The 15,281-nt window shown below is 29.1% G+C and overlaps 2 protein-coding genes across 3 annotated transcripts; one reads left to right on the top strand and one right to left on the bottom strand.

Annotated features, from left to right (window-relative positions):
* The first annotated feature begins 2,677 nt into the window (after positions 1-2,677).
* LOC101511841 (large ribosomal subunit protein eL30) lies at positions 2,678-4,556 on the top strand. The gene is made up of 5 exons (XM_004491970.4): positions 2,678-2,827; positions 3,047-3,152; positions 3,443-3,544; positions 4,136-4,204; positions 4,307-4,556. The coding sequence occupies exons 1-5, from the start codon at positions 2,807-2,809 to the stop codon at positions 4,345-4,347; spliced, it is 339 nt and encodes a 112-aa protein (XP_004492027.1). The 5' UTR covers positions 2,678-2,806; the 3' UTR covers positions 4,348-4,556.
* Positions 4,557-6,620: 2,064 nt separating this feature from the next.
* Positions 6,621-12,752, bottom strand: LOC101511515 (serine carboxypeptidase-like 45). 2 transcript variants are annotated; one of them, XM_073366143.1, is made up of 10 exons: positions 12,405-12,752; positions 12,043-12,144; positions 11,593-11,692; positions 11,174-11,262; positions 10,878-10,957; positions 9,692-9,973; positions 9,090-9,214; positions 8,028-8,120; positions 7,312-7,429; positions 6,621-6,955 (listed from the first exon to the last, which is right to left on the bottom strand). In XM_073366143.1, the coding sequence occupies exons 1-10, from the start codon at positions 12,652-12,654 to the stop codon at positions 6,806-6,808; spliced, it is 1,389 nt and encodes a 462-aa protein (XP_073222244.1). In that variant the 5' UTR covers positions 12,655-12,752; the 3' UTR covers positions 6,621-6,805. The 2 variants fall into 2 exon arrangements, with proteins under 2 accessions (XP_073222244.1, XP_004492026.1); XM_004491969.4 differs by having other exon boundaries at positions 11,174-11,266; positions 11,597-11,692; positions 12,405-12,751.
* Positions 12,753-15,281: the final 2,529 nt, after the last annotated feature.

Consider the following 15,281-nt stretch of genomic DNA (forward strand, 5'->3'; position numbering starts at 1 on the left):
CTCATGTAATTTTTTTTATTTTTTAATTAAATAAGAAATTGTGTATATACTACCACTCCAATAGAAAATAGTAAAAGTAATATATTATTTTAGTAAATGTTATATATCAAAAAATGTTGTGGTTAAAAATGCTATAACATCAATTTACGTCTTTAATTTATACTTGTCTATGTATTTATTATTCAAAGTAATGAAATAAATTGTTCTATACTAAGATAGGAGATGGTTGGAGAAATTTTTGTGTGGATAACGTGTTTCATGCCGTAAACGTTTTGAAGTTTGCATTTGTTGATGAATATGCATCAAACTTAATCAAAGTGACAAAATGTATATCTAAAATAGTGTTTATATAAGCTAATTATTTAATACTGTATATGTGCTTCGAAGTATTCAATTGAGCTTTAAGTTTATGTGACGAGAATAAATTCTATGAGAATGAATGATAGTTATTAATATTGTTTCTAATGAATATTTTATAAATAAATAATCATAAAAAATATTTTAAATAATTATTATAAATGAGATAAGTTGTCATTTATTAGATAAAATATATTATAATAATACACGAGAAAAATTTTTAATGATACATTTTTTAAAATAACTATTATACACACATGATAAATTATCACTTATGAGATTAAACTACGATAGAGGAGACAAGTTTTCATTGATTAAAAATTTAAAAATAATTATTATATATTGTCCAAGTTAATATTGAATAGATTGAACTATTATATACGAAACAAATTTTCACAAATAATTTTTTTAAAATAACTATTATACATAAGTCGAGTTGTCACTTATTACATTGAACTGTAATACATGAGACAAGTTTTTACTTATAAATTTTTTAAAATAATCATCTTAGACATGACAAGTTATCACATTAATTTAAGATTGAACTATCATATATGGTACAAGTTCTCATTAATTTAAATTTATAAAATAATTATCATACTTGAGACAAGTTTTTATTGATGAGATTAATAACATAGAAGGACAAGTTTTTACCAATAATTTTTTTAAAATAACTATCATACAAATGAAAAAATCTTATAACATTGACCAATAGTATACGAGACAAATTATTATTAATATAAAATACAAAATAACTATTAGACATACACGAGTAAAATTTACGTCGATAAGATTGAACCTATAATAAAATTTATCTCTATAGTGTTGCTTAATCTTTAATTACTTTACTTTAGATATATTTAACAGATAATAGAAAAAGTTATGCAGTCGCATTTGACAAGTCTTTGCCTTTTACATTGTTTCTAATTTTTCAAACATATTAAGAATTTTTATAAGTTGATATTATTTTTAAAGTTACATAGAAAAAAAAACAATATTTCTTTTATATAAATCAGTCAGAATATCAGTAAACCTATGTGAATGCACAGGTAATGTAATTTTTTTAAGATGATAAAATTCATGTAATTTTTTAAGGATGATAAAATTCATACAATTGCGTAAAAATATCTTATTTATCGACTTCAAAGTAAAATACATTGTTTAATTATCGTACTTAATGTCTCTTGCATTACACGGATTTCCACACTAATATTTGTTATGTGTGGAGTAATTATCATATTATTATTATTATTATTATTATTATTATTATTATTATTATTATTATTATTATTATTATTATTATTATTATTATTATTATTATTATTATTATTATTATTATTTACTCTTGTACTAGTATTTTTCTAATTTAAAGAAAACAAATAATTACTTATCTATTAAATGCAAAAAAATTACCATCTACCAAACAATTATATTCCAACCCCACAATCTCTAAAATCTATTTTTTTTTTTTTTTTTTCATTTTTTACTTCCATCTCAACTTTATCAAGTTTTCTATAATGAATGAATATTTTAGAAAACTTAAATACCAACTTTTTTAGTTCACAAATATGTTAATGAAATCTTGAGTCAAATCTGTGAAAGTTTTAAATCGAAATTAGTGTGGTAAAATGAGTGAAAAATTAATTTTATTATTTATAAGATTTAATTGTAGTTTTCGTCATTATATTTTCATCAGTTCACGAAGTTGATCTTCCTATGTTCAAAGTCGATAATAATAAAAATAAAAAAATGATATAGATTTAGAATTTTGAACTTAAAAATAAAAATATGATATATTTTAAATGACGTGACATACGATTTCATGATATAGAATAATTTAAATGCATTCATTATTCATATGTTATTAACTAAATTATAAAAGTGAAAATTTATAAAATTGAAAATTAAGTTTTTAGAGGGTTTTATTGTGATTTCATAAGTGTTAATCATTATAGATCACCATATCATATGTCATGTTATTAAGACTATGTCACGTTTCATTTTCTAGTTTAAGATTGAGAATCAATATCAAAACTGTTAGAATTTAAAATAAAAGAGACTAATTTCTAAATTAGAAAAAATAGAGACTAAAATTGCAATTAAACTTATCTATAAAGAAGAATAAAATTGAAAATTGATTTTTATTGTAGAGATTTTATAAGAAAAAAAAAGGTAATTGTAGGGGTAGTAGAATAGAACATATAGTTTTGGGAGTAAGGGTTAAATATTTAAAAAATGAAAATCATATAATAATCCACGGTTATGGGCCGTGAATAATTAAATGAAAATAGTCCAGCCCAATTAGGATGACCCATTTCGAAAACCCACCCAAAAAGAAGCTTATTAAGTTAGAAGAAGCAATACAAAACCCTAGTGACAGTGTTCAAAACTATCGTTCTTCATTTCACATCACTCGCCGCCGAGGGCTTGCGCACTCAACTCATCAACAATGGTTGCCGCTAAGAAGACCGTACGAACTCTCTATCTCTCTCTCTCTACTCTACTCTCAACGTTGTTGATATGTTACTATTTGGTTTCAGATTTAGGGTTTTTAATTCCAATTCGTTTATTATTGCTTTCTGTGATTTTCTATTATTTGGTTTCAGATTTAGGGTTTTTTATTCCAACTCGAATGTAATTCCTTTTGGCGATTTTGTTTTTTAAATTTTTGTATTTGTAATTTATACAGAAGAAGACTCATGAGAGCATTAACAACAGGCTCGCTCTTGTTATGAAGAGTGGCAAATTTACCCTCGGTTATAAAACCGTTCTCAAATCCTTGAGGAGCTCCAAAGGTAACAATTTTGTACATTTTGTTTTTGGAATATGGATCTGTTTTTTTTTTGTTTATGTTGTTTAAGCTAATAATATGTTGCACAGTCGTATTTTAATTTGATTAGATTAGAAATTTTGTGATTTGATTTTCGAATGGTTTGCTCTAGATTTTAGTTGATTTGTAGTCAGTTTAATGAAATTCTAATATGCCTCCATGATTTTAGCAAAGGCTACTTTTTGAGCTTCAACAAATTTTGCTGTGAATTGATTTGGTTCTGTAATTGACTTTTTGTGAATGTTTATTTTGCAGGGAAATTGATTATCATTGCCAACAACTGTCCTCCTTTGAGGAAGTCTGAAATCGAATACTATGCTATGTTGGCAAAGGTTGGAGTTCATCATTACAATGGGAGTAAGTTCTTTATATAATTTTCATTCTTTTTCGTAGTTTTTTTCAATGATATTCTGTTGACTGATAGGTGAGAAAATATCCTAGGCTTTTGTCACCCCCTTCTCTATGCTTTTTTATATTGTTTATGATTTTATTTATTTTATTAACTTGATTGATTCGTGATATGACTGAGCTTTAACTATATTGGGGTTGTTGGTATTGGGAAGAATGGAATAGGCTTTTTTGATTTTTAAAATGGATAATTTAAACATTCCTTAAGTGACATGTACTTGTCTATGCATTAATTTTCTAGTCATGTTGAAAGATTAGTATGCTTAAGTCATATGATTGAATGTATGTTCCTATCAAACATTGTGGTATAGAGTATCTGGTTAATGAATTAAAAGTATCTTCGACTGTGTTGCTAATGGAAAATTTAATTTTGTAAACTTGGGTGACGTGATGTTGGTTTTCACGTTAAGCTTCTAAATATTGATGTTAATTGTCAAATTCAAAGTTCTGGATTTATCGGTTGACCCTTTATTAAGGTTTCTGCATACATATTTGTATTGAACATTTTTATTGACAATTAATTTTTTTTTTTTATCACAGACAATGTTGACTTGGGCACTGCCTGTGGAAAATATTACAGAGTGTGCTGCCTCAGCATTATTGATCCTGGTATTTGATGCTTACCTTAACTATTTATAGATTAGTAACTAGTTTTCTGTTTGTTATTATCTTATCTGTTTTCTAATTTTATTTGTTATTTGTTGTTTTCAGGTGATTCGGACATCATTAAGTCAATTCCTGGAGACCAGTAAAAGTAGGAAAGATTTTCTGTTTGATGTTTTCTATTCTCAGTTGTTTAGACATTGATGAAAGAAATTCTACTGGTGTACTATGCTTTGTATTTGGGTATCCCAGCTGATCCAGCATTGAGTAATTTTGATTGCAATTTTTGTTTAATTTCGATGATTGCTATAAAGTTAATACTTCTAGTTTGTTATTTAATGCCATTGTGTTACCTGTTTATGCTTGTGTTAACATGCAAATGATTGGTGATATTGAATGTCTGGCAACCCCAACAATTATAATTTCCTTTTATGGAGATTGAATTTGGAATATTTATACAAATTGAATGTTAGATAGGAAACTAGCATTGTGAATTGTTTTGACGTTTTATGATGGAAGTTTTAGGATTATTGCAATTCAAGGCTGCCAACATCAGCTCTTAAGATATTTGGCAGATGATTTGAGCAATACTTTTAAGAGTATATTGCGTTTCAGAGATATACACAACCGGTTAAAAGTTTTGCTAATCAAGAATAGCATAAGGAACTTTAAAAGAATGTCAAACTAACATAAAAAAGAATGTCAATTTCATCATAGCTTCTAGAACTCTGTTGCCATGTCTTATAGTTCCCCTTTTACCATAGTAATGCTGTTGTATTTGTCTACAAAAGTACAGTGAACATTATTTTCTTGTGTTTGAATCTATAATTTTCTTGTGAAGTCTATTTGAGTTGATCATTAATATTCTCTTGAGCATGAACCACTTTGTCAAATTCCTCCAGCTGAATATTGTGCTCAAAATGACTTTATCAACCGCTGGTTATGCTGAGAACTTTGATATTGTGGTTAATTGTAGCTTAATATAGTTGATTCAGATACTTCTACAACATATCAATTCCACCCACAATTGTAGTTGAATATTTCCATTTAGTTGTTATAAAATTATTAAAATGTAAGCATGTGTGTGAAGATCATGTGGCTAAGCAATAGATATAGCGCCTATAAAAAAGTGTCACCACTGCAAATTACAACGAATAGGTTTAATAACATTTTAAGTTTAACCGTTCACATGTACAGTTTTGCAGGTGCAACACCTCCTTCCGTTTCATTTGACCTAGATAAATTAAAAAATATATCTAGAGCTGGAAATTCTACTAAATTCATTTTTAAGACTATGCCATAATCAATTTGACAGAAACACACATGATGAACCAGATTCATGCATGCACTAATGGAAACTTAAACAAGCAGCATTGAACGTGCCTTATCTGGTCAGCAACTGCATGTAGAACCTATGTGTACCATAATATGTGTTACAGATTCTTAACATCACTATCCTATCCCCCATGATGAATCAAAATGATAAACATTTTGAAAAGTCAAGGGCAGTTTGAAATCGTTATGGACAAAAGGTTCACCCAAGTCTAATACCCCACTCTTTTGGCTATATAAGCCATCAACCTCCTATCAAGGTATGTCTTATTCTAAATCTCTCCCCCACATCAAGCAATATAATAATTTGAGTATATGTGTGTTACAATGAAATGTTTAACGTGACACATTACTATTCTCAATGATGAATCAAACTGATTAACATTTTGAAAAATCAAATACAGTTTGAAATATTGATAAAGAGCAGTGCTGCATGGCACAAAGCAATTTCCGTTTAGAACACGCCAATGAGGTTTCTAACCAATCAAAACTCGGGTAACAGTATAAAGTCAATTATATGATGGAAATCACATAGCATCGTTGAAAACTCAACGGCAACAAAGAATGACTATTGTATGTTTTCGTCTCCGTCTCGTACACAATAACATTTTCCATTGATAAATAGTCTGTCATGTAAATAGGATGATGTTGCAAGCCACCTATGAATGATCTAAGGAATGCATACCAATGTCTTAATTTTTTTTGCATACGTCAACTAGGTTTGATGTGCCTTTTCTAAGGGATGCATGTCAATGTTTAGAGTGTTAAATTATAAAGTGTGTTGAAGTGTATATCAAGAAAATAAGTGTATTGTGTACCAAAAAGAGGGTGACATAATGCATGCTCTATCATTGAGGCCACACAGATAAACAATCAGTACATACACCATGATATAATAGATGCTTAATCTACTCAATTACAAATTAACACAATCAATTCAAGAACAAGAGTTAGGTGCATATCGCCCATATTTTTGTTTTGTTAATTTCATTTCTTTATTAAATCTTAGTTGTGCTGCAAATGATTGGTAGCTCCTGAATATCAATATAGTAGAGATTCATGATCTACAGTAATACCGCACAACGAAAAATGTACCGTAACAAGAAAATACACATTTTTTTCTTGCTTCTTGTTTGAGTACTTTACAAAATTTTCTACACGTGAAAATGACAAGATTTGATTTAACAATAAAACAAAATCCAAATCAACCTCTAAACAAGGGTTTATAACTACAATACAAACAATTTTACAAAGACTCTCAAAACAACACTAATATCAAAATTCTTCTGGTAGAGGTCTTCCTTCTAAGAAGGACTTGAACAGCACAAGTGATCTCTCAGGCTGTGAAAATGGTGCTTCATGTGATGCTCCTCTGACTGTTGCAAATGATAGTATGTTACCATAAACTTGAGTCCATCCACCAACCTAAAAACAAGAGTGAGATATTTCTTAAGCACAACATACAATATGCCAATTTAATAGTATTGTTGTCTCTGAGATATCAGTTTAGTAGTAAAGTTTGACATTGTAACCACAAGAGACATAGTTCAAATCCCGTAGGGGATAGTTGTAAAATAGCAATTAGTGCCATCGTTATTAATAATAATTTCTCCTTCTTCAATTTTCTAAAAAATGTCAATTTAATAATATTAATCTTGATTTTAAATTGCAGTCTGCCACCACAATATAAAATATTTTGATATCTCTGCAACTGACAATTTTGACTGCAACAACAGCTGGTATTAGTGGTTTTGGAAAAACTCAAAAAGGTTTATTATTACCTGCTGCTTCTGAAACCACACCCTGTATGGCACAGTGGTATTCATTCTCAATTCTTTAGCCAATTGATGTACTAAAGTTCTACTTCCAGTCAACGGAATAACTGAATCTTGATCACCACTGCGAAAAAAAAGATTTTTCAATTAATTATGGTTAATGAAGGCCAATGTAGACAATAACATGCTCTAATTTATGGTAATTACTAAGTTAAATTTTTGCATTTTGACTAAGAACGTAGTTTGATTAAGTACTTGGGTCCTGCTGGATAAACAACTTATGCGATTATAGCATAAGCGTTATCATATTCGAACTTATGCATAAATTATTTTGATGACAAAAGACAGAAACAGTGAAATTGTTCATACAAGGTATAAGTTGTTTTCAAAATAAGCTGTAAACAACTTATGGATATGCCATAAGTTATTTCCATAAACAACTGTTTCCGTAAATTTTTCCAAACAATTTCACAAGTGTTTATGTCAGTAGAGAAACTCCAATAAGTCATTAAAATAAGTCCTTATTCGCGAAATTAATCTAAAGAGCTTAATCAAGTAGTTATTCCCAAACTATTCTGAGGTCATAAACAGTCAAAAGTTATTTTAACAAGTGTATCCAACCCCAAATATAAGTGATTATGTTATGGGATAAGCTAAAATAAACTTTAAGATCTTTGTTTCAAGTAATATTAAGTAAGACATGATTCATTGTATGCACATACCTGTAGACCAATACTGGAATTCCAGCCTTGACTAGCTTTCCTACTACGGTGATTGTTGGAATCTCCAAGTCATGCAAATCATAATCCAATACACTGATGGACATAAAGCAAAATATTCAAGATAAAGCTGTTAGGAAAAGCAAGGTATGAAATGACAACAAAGCAAAATTGTTGGTGTTTCTCTCTTTTATATATATATACACTCTAAATAGCAAAAGCATGTTTCATGATAAGAAAGGCAATGCACAACAACAACCACGAGTCCAACAAACTAAGTAGCACCGGTTACATGGATCAAACCACGCCATAATATTCTGTCATAGACTCATATGTCACATCTCTATCTAAATAATTAATCTCTAGGTCTTTCTTAATAGTTTCTCTTACATAGTCTCTAATGATTTAATTACCCTTCATCTGATCTACTCTCCTTACTGCAGAATCTACAGATCTCCTCTCCACATTCTCAAATCAGCTAAGTGGGTTTCCACCATCTTTTCTACGGTAGGGGTTAGGTTACACATCTTTAATGTTGTCATTTCTAATCCTACCTCGTCTAGTTTTTTGACACACCCAACATAACGTTCTCATATCTGCTACGTTTATTTTATCCTCTTGTTAGTTTTTACCCTCCAGCACTCTGTCTCATACAACATTGTCAGTCTTACATTTGTATGATAAAATTTTCCTTTCCGTTTGAGCAATATGTTTTTATCACATTAAACATTTGAGGCTCTCCTCCAATTCAACCATTCAGCCCAGATTCGATGGTTTGCATCTCCTTTTATTTCTCTATCATTTTGTACTATTGACTCGAGAGACAAAACACAACAATAAAGTTTAAATTGAATAGCTTTCATTTCACATCGTAGTTTTAATTTGAAGTCTGCAACCGCAATTGCAGCCACAACATACAACATACAGATTTTGGAGGTATCCAAACCCGATCGTAACCGCAATTGCAGGCACATTGGCTTAACTTGATGCAACCAACAATTTAAAACTATGGTTCTTATAAGCAAAATATACAATACATAAATGAAGGTTGGAGAAGATAATTACTTGCTGCAAGGAGTCCATCTTTGTACCCCAACCAACCGTGCATGTAATGCTGATTGAACATCTTTCCTGTTAAGATAATTGACTGTCTCATCTTCCACGCATACATCAATCGTTTCAGTCACTTGCTATTCAACAAAAATAACACCATCATTTCATATCTTAGTACTTAAACTTGATTGTGAAAACTGGAATACTTTTAGTGCTTAAACGTGTAAGGCATTGTCACAATAATCCTTGAATGCATCAAGATTACAAAAACATACTTCAGTGTCTTTCGTTAGTCATTTAATGTGTCGTTCATTAGTTATTTTAGTCCTCGAATGTTTCTTCTGTTAGTCAATTTGATCTATAAAATTACTAATGTGGAGACGTGGGTACAATTGGCCGAACTTTGCAATCAAATATTGTGTTCATTCATTGTTTATGATTTTTCATATCTTTATTCTTTTGAACTGGGGTTGTTGTTCTAAGAAGATAGACACTTAAAAATGTGTTTGTTATTTTAATACATTGAAGGACTATAGTAATAGCGTCTCACGTTTAGAAACCAAAATAGATGTTTACTCAATGGAAGGACCTGCTAGATGATAACATAAACTCACCTTAGGATTGAGGATTTTGGTTTGTGAAAACACAGAAGATATACAAACATCAAGAGTCACATCATACTTGTCAACAAATCTACTTGTTTCTGTACTAACTTGGCTCATGACACTTGAACAAACGGGAGAAACAGCACCATTATAGTATTCTCTCACATATCTTGAATAGTTACAAACAGAAGTGAACATTTTGTATGTTAAGTCTGAGATTAATCCATGTGACCAGAAGAACTCAGCTCTTGAATTAAAATCTGCTGAGAATTCTAGAACTGGATTACCAAGCTGCAACAAAAGAAACTAGTTAGTATGTGTTTGGTTCAACAGTGACAAAAATCGATTTGGCTAAAAGTGATTTCTATTTGTGTAAAAGCATGTTGAACAATAAATTTGAGTTTAAAAATCAATTCTAGAGGCAAAAACTCCAAATTTTAGCTTCAAATTAAAATCAAAGGCAAAATAAATTATAATTAAGCACATCCAAACATGTCAAAATCAATTCTATTCTTCTAGAAACAATTTTGTCTCATCCAAAAGTAACATTAACATACTTAGCGTGGGTTTGGCTTTGCGGTAACAAAAATTGAGTTTGACTAAATTGAATTTGTAAAATCAATTTTAGTTAAAAGTGCGTTGAATGTAAAGTGATTTATTTATGTTTGGATATTGTTAAGTTATAAAATGAATGAGTACCTAACATATATATTTACGTAAAAGTGAGTTGAACAATAAATTTTAGTGTAAAAACCACGTTTGGAGTCAAAAGCTACAAATCCTAGCGTCAAGTTAGAATCAATTCTAGAAGCAAAATCAATTGTCCTCGTGTAAAACCAAACATGTCAAAATCAATTATACATATCTTGATTCAATTTTGACTCCTCCAGAAGTGGAACCAAACATAAACAATACATGTTTGAAGTTGCAGTGAGTTTAGTAGAACAAGTGAACCACTGTGATTTCGACAAATTCACCAGTATTCCGTTTCTTTAGGAATATATAGGTTAAATTGCGAATTTTAGTCAAATTGCAAATTTTAGGAATATTTTTGGCTGAAACTTTTTTTTCTTAGTCTTCTTCAATTTCTTTAGAGAAACCAGAAAGAAAAAAGCTGGCAGCAAGAAAAAGAGAAAGGTGAAGTCTTGCAGAAATAAGAAGAGAAGAATAATTGGAAGTTTGTGCTTTAACTCACAGCAATGCCTTTTAAATTGAACAGCTTCTCCTTTTTGTTGAATTGGAGCATAAGCTCAGCCAGTTGAGGAACATAATGACCTAATGATAAATTACAAAAACACAATCATTAGCTGCATGTAGCACTGATACTTCAAATTGAAGATATTTTTTGTGTTGACACATATCAGTATCCGACACCAACATGACTTGACACATGCAGTACATTCAATTATTCCACTTTTTCAAATTAGTATCCGTGTCAATATGTCGATGTTGTGTCTGTGATCAGAAGATATAATAAATGATTTTTTTTACCAGCATAGCTCTCTCCAACAATGAACAAACTTCTGTTTCTGTATTGTGGAAACTGTACAAACCAGTTTTGCAAGAAGATTAGATTATCCCTGGCTATAAAGAGAAAGACAAAAAACAGTTTCAGAAAACCAATGCAAACTTTAAGGGACATTTCATACATAACTTTAAAGTAAAACCACAACAAATAGTGAAATAACATTATGTTATGCAAAACTTTAGGCAAAAGAGACATGACATAATTTAGTAAAAGCAAAAGATAAAATAGTGATAATTATTATTAAGAAAAAAAAAATTCTTTAGTAACATCAAAATGCTTGCATCTAATGGTGCTTGACCATTCAAAAGAATAAAATTGAGAATCATTCTAAAGGGAGAAAAACTAGTTATTTAAATCAAATAGAAGGATTAAAGATGAAAACTTGCCTGTAATTTTGTCATTTACACCACCATAAGATGAAGTATCAGTTGAATAAGAAAACCCTACTCCAATTGGTGATTCCAAATACAACATATTGGCCTCTACAATTCACACACACACACACACAATGTTGATGAGCATTTCATAATTAAGATAAAATTGAAACTACCCCATTAGTCCAAATTAGAGTAAACAATCATTTTAGTCTTTAAGCGAGGCACTGTCACAATTGTTCCTGAATGTATCAAAATTATAAAAATATAGTTAAATGTGACTTTTGTTAGTCAGTTTAGTCCTTGAATATGTTTTTGTTAATTAGTTAGATCCTTGAAACTGTCTTCTATTTGCCCATTTGGTGACTAATAAAAGACACATTTCAGAGATTAAAATGACACCGCCTTACACATTTGACGACCAAAATGATTGTTTATTCAAAAAACAATTTACAAACCTGTGTTCCAGCTGAATTGATTCCTAACCAAACCCTCACCCTTAGGCCTAAAAGGTCCATTTTCTGAAAATGCACCAACACCAATAGAAGAACAACCAGGTCCTTCAAAAAAAAAAACAAAATGACACAAAGTTTAAGTTTTCAAAACATTTTCAAATTAATATCCAAGTACACATTTGTAATCACAGTGAGTTTAACAAAATCACAGAGACACAATAATTTTATCGAAGCTTCAAAGTGTAGCATTTTCTAAAATCATCATGTCACATCATGATTCTGACAAACTCACTGTGAATCCAAACATGCAATAAGTGATGAAAATGAATGTTTAAGAAAGAAAGAAAAAAAACACTAAAAAACACCTCCATTGAGCCAAAGAACAAGAGGTTTAGAAACTGAATCCTGTTGAGCTTCAACAAAGTAGAAAAACAAAGCCTTGTTGTTTTTGTCATCAACATTGACATAACCTGAAAAGTGATTAAACTCAACATTTGGTTGACCTGGTAAATGAATGATTCTATAAGGGTGTGAAAGTGAAACTCCAAAGGAACGTAGCTGAAGTAGAAAAATTGCTACACACATTGCAGTGGAACAACAAAGTAAAGAAGACATTGTTTGTTCTTCTTTGTGTTTTTTTTTTTTTCACTTTCAAAAAGTTTTTGCAGCTACTTGTTTTTGTTTGTTTAATGAGAAGAAATGTGGTGTTTGTGTTGTTGTGTGTAATATATATAAAGTAGTAAAGTTTTTGCTTTTTGTTGTTTAGAGTTATATAAAATTGTGCGATTTGTATAAAAAAATTGAGTTTGAATTTTTTTTAGTTAAATTTAAAAAGTAAATTAAATATAAAATAATATATATTTTAATATAGTTAATTTAAAAGTAAATTGAAGAATAAATTTAAAAGTGAATGTTATGTTTAAAATGTAAAGCTACTTGGGAGCAAATTAAGAGGGTAGTTGTTACATTTTTTTTTTTGTAAAAAAATCACTTTTATTTAATAAAAGTAATAATCATTATTTAAAGTTTGTATTTATTTGTTATAGATTATTAAAAAAAATCTAAAAATAGTATAAAAATTATTTTATAAAAAAATTATGCTTAGTAGTTTATAAAAAAATATTTTTTATGATTGATTTTATTAAAAATATGATTTTTACTATGAGAAATAAACAAAAATCACTTGATGTTTATTTAAATATTTCAAAAAAATATTCTCTAAAATTATTTATTATCAAAATTATTATTTTAAATGGACTTTCTGATAAAAAAACAGACTTTAATTATATTCAAGTGAATTTTACAATATCAAAATTAATTCTAAACCTCTAAAATTAATTTTGCTTTTGTTTTTATTTAAATTTAAAACATAATATCTAATCCAATAATTGATATTTTATGGTTGAACTAAGTTTTATATATAAAAGTTCTGAAATCAATTTTGAGATATGAAATAACGAAAGGAACATATAACTAAAAAAGAAAAATAAGAAAATATAATAGAGCGTACACGTGTTTGATTTTTTGGTATTTTCTTTCTCTCAAGGACTGTGTAACGGCTAGAATGAATGATAGTGACTACACCTTACATACATACATACATGGTAGTGTGTATGTGGTGTATGGACCAGCATCACAATGAAACTCTAATAGCCTAATAGGTTAAGCAAGTCTTTCAATTTTTTAATTTTTTCATATATAAAACCTAAGCATTCCATGGAATCTTCATAAGCGTTGAATTAATGCAATACCACTACCACACAGTGATACTGAAATTGTTGGGCAATTGTCCCTATTTTTCCGACGAGGAATATAATTACTTTGACAAGGGCTAACTAGATAGCCATAATTGGACGAAGCTTTAGCGTCAAAATTAGGAATGACAAAATAGGTCAGTCAATTATGTGATTAGCCTGCAAAAAAGTGGTATGAACGAGTCAACTTAGATAATCGAGTTAAAAGTACCACTTCGCTTTGCCTTGTGGCGGGTTGACGGACTTGCGGATCGGTCTGCCAATAAAATATTTTAACATTTAAAAAAAATAATAGATGCAACTATCATAAATCAACAAAGTCAAATGTCAAAATAAAAATCACCACTAACATAAAAAAAAATCTCAAAATAAACTCACTAACATTAAACAATCCCAAATAGATGTATTACAATCTACTAATAGTTACAATCTACTAATAAATAAAAAATTATAAAATTTAAGAAATATATTACAATCACGGTAGATTTTAACTCTCTATTATAAACATGAGAATTTCATAATGTATTGACGAACTAAGGTTACATGGTTCAATTTTTTTATCATTGTAAATTCATATCCTTATTAGCTTTAGTGGTATGAGATTCACTATGACAACCATATATCTTACTCTTTTAGTTTGACTTGGGTTTATTAACAAGTCAATTTTAGTCTTTTAGTTTGGTTGAGCTAGTAAAAAAATCTAACTAAAGTCAGAAAAAATAAAATAAAAATAACACTTTTTTAATCTAGTCCGACGAGTCAACCCTCCACGTTTCGTGATTGTCTTAATTTTTTAGTGTTTTAAATGAGGTTGATCAACTTAGGTAGACAAGTTCGAACCTTCAAATCGACCCGCCTAAAATAGCAGGCAAAACAGATCGGCCTGGTGAATTCAACCTATTTTTCCACCCCTAATCAAAATCTTGGTAATGACTTTATAAGAAAGAAAGAGAGATTGGACAAGATTATGGGTCTAAAATCTCTAACATTTCATACCAGTTCACCTCTAAAAATCAGGTGGTAAGAATGTTATTAATATCTTTAATTTTGTTAGGATTTCTTATGATCTCTTGAACCAACCTAACAAAATAATCTCCAATCGCTTTCCACTATTTTTATTTGAAGATTGTCTGCTTACCATCCGCCTTTGAGGGTATTTATGGTGCAAAAATTGAACTAAATTAGGTCACATTAATAGTTTGGTTCAGTTCTTGAAAACTAATTTCAAATCAAGTTAACTTCAATTATTAACTAGTTTGAAATTGGTTTATAAATAATATTTTGAACAAATTTTAGTTAAAATCAATTTCAAACTAGTTACTCAGGAAAATAATTTTGAAATTCTTTCGACCAAAAAATTTTGATTTTTTTTTCTGAGAAAAATAAATGTAAAACAAGTTTTTGATAAAAATTGTTTTCGAGATAAATAGTTTCGATTATTTTTTAAAAAAAATTATGGAAAAGAATTTTGAAATTCTTTTGACAAAA

This window comes from Cicer arietinum, chromosome 3, assembly GCF_000331145.2.
Source record: "Cicer arietinum cultivar CDC Frontier isolate Library 1 chromosome 3, Cicar.CDCFrontier_v2.0, whole genome shotgun sequence".
Classification (NCBI taxonomy): Eukaryota; Viridiplantae; Streptophyta; class Magnoliopsida; order Fabales; family Fabaceae; genus Cicer; species Cicer arietinum.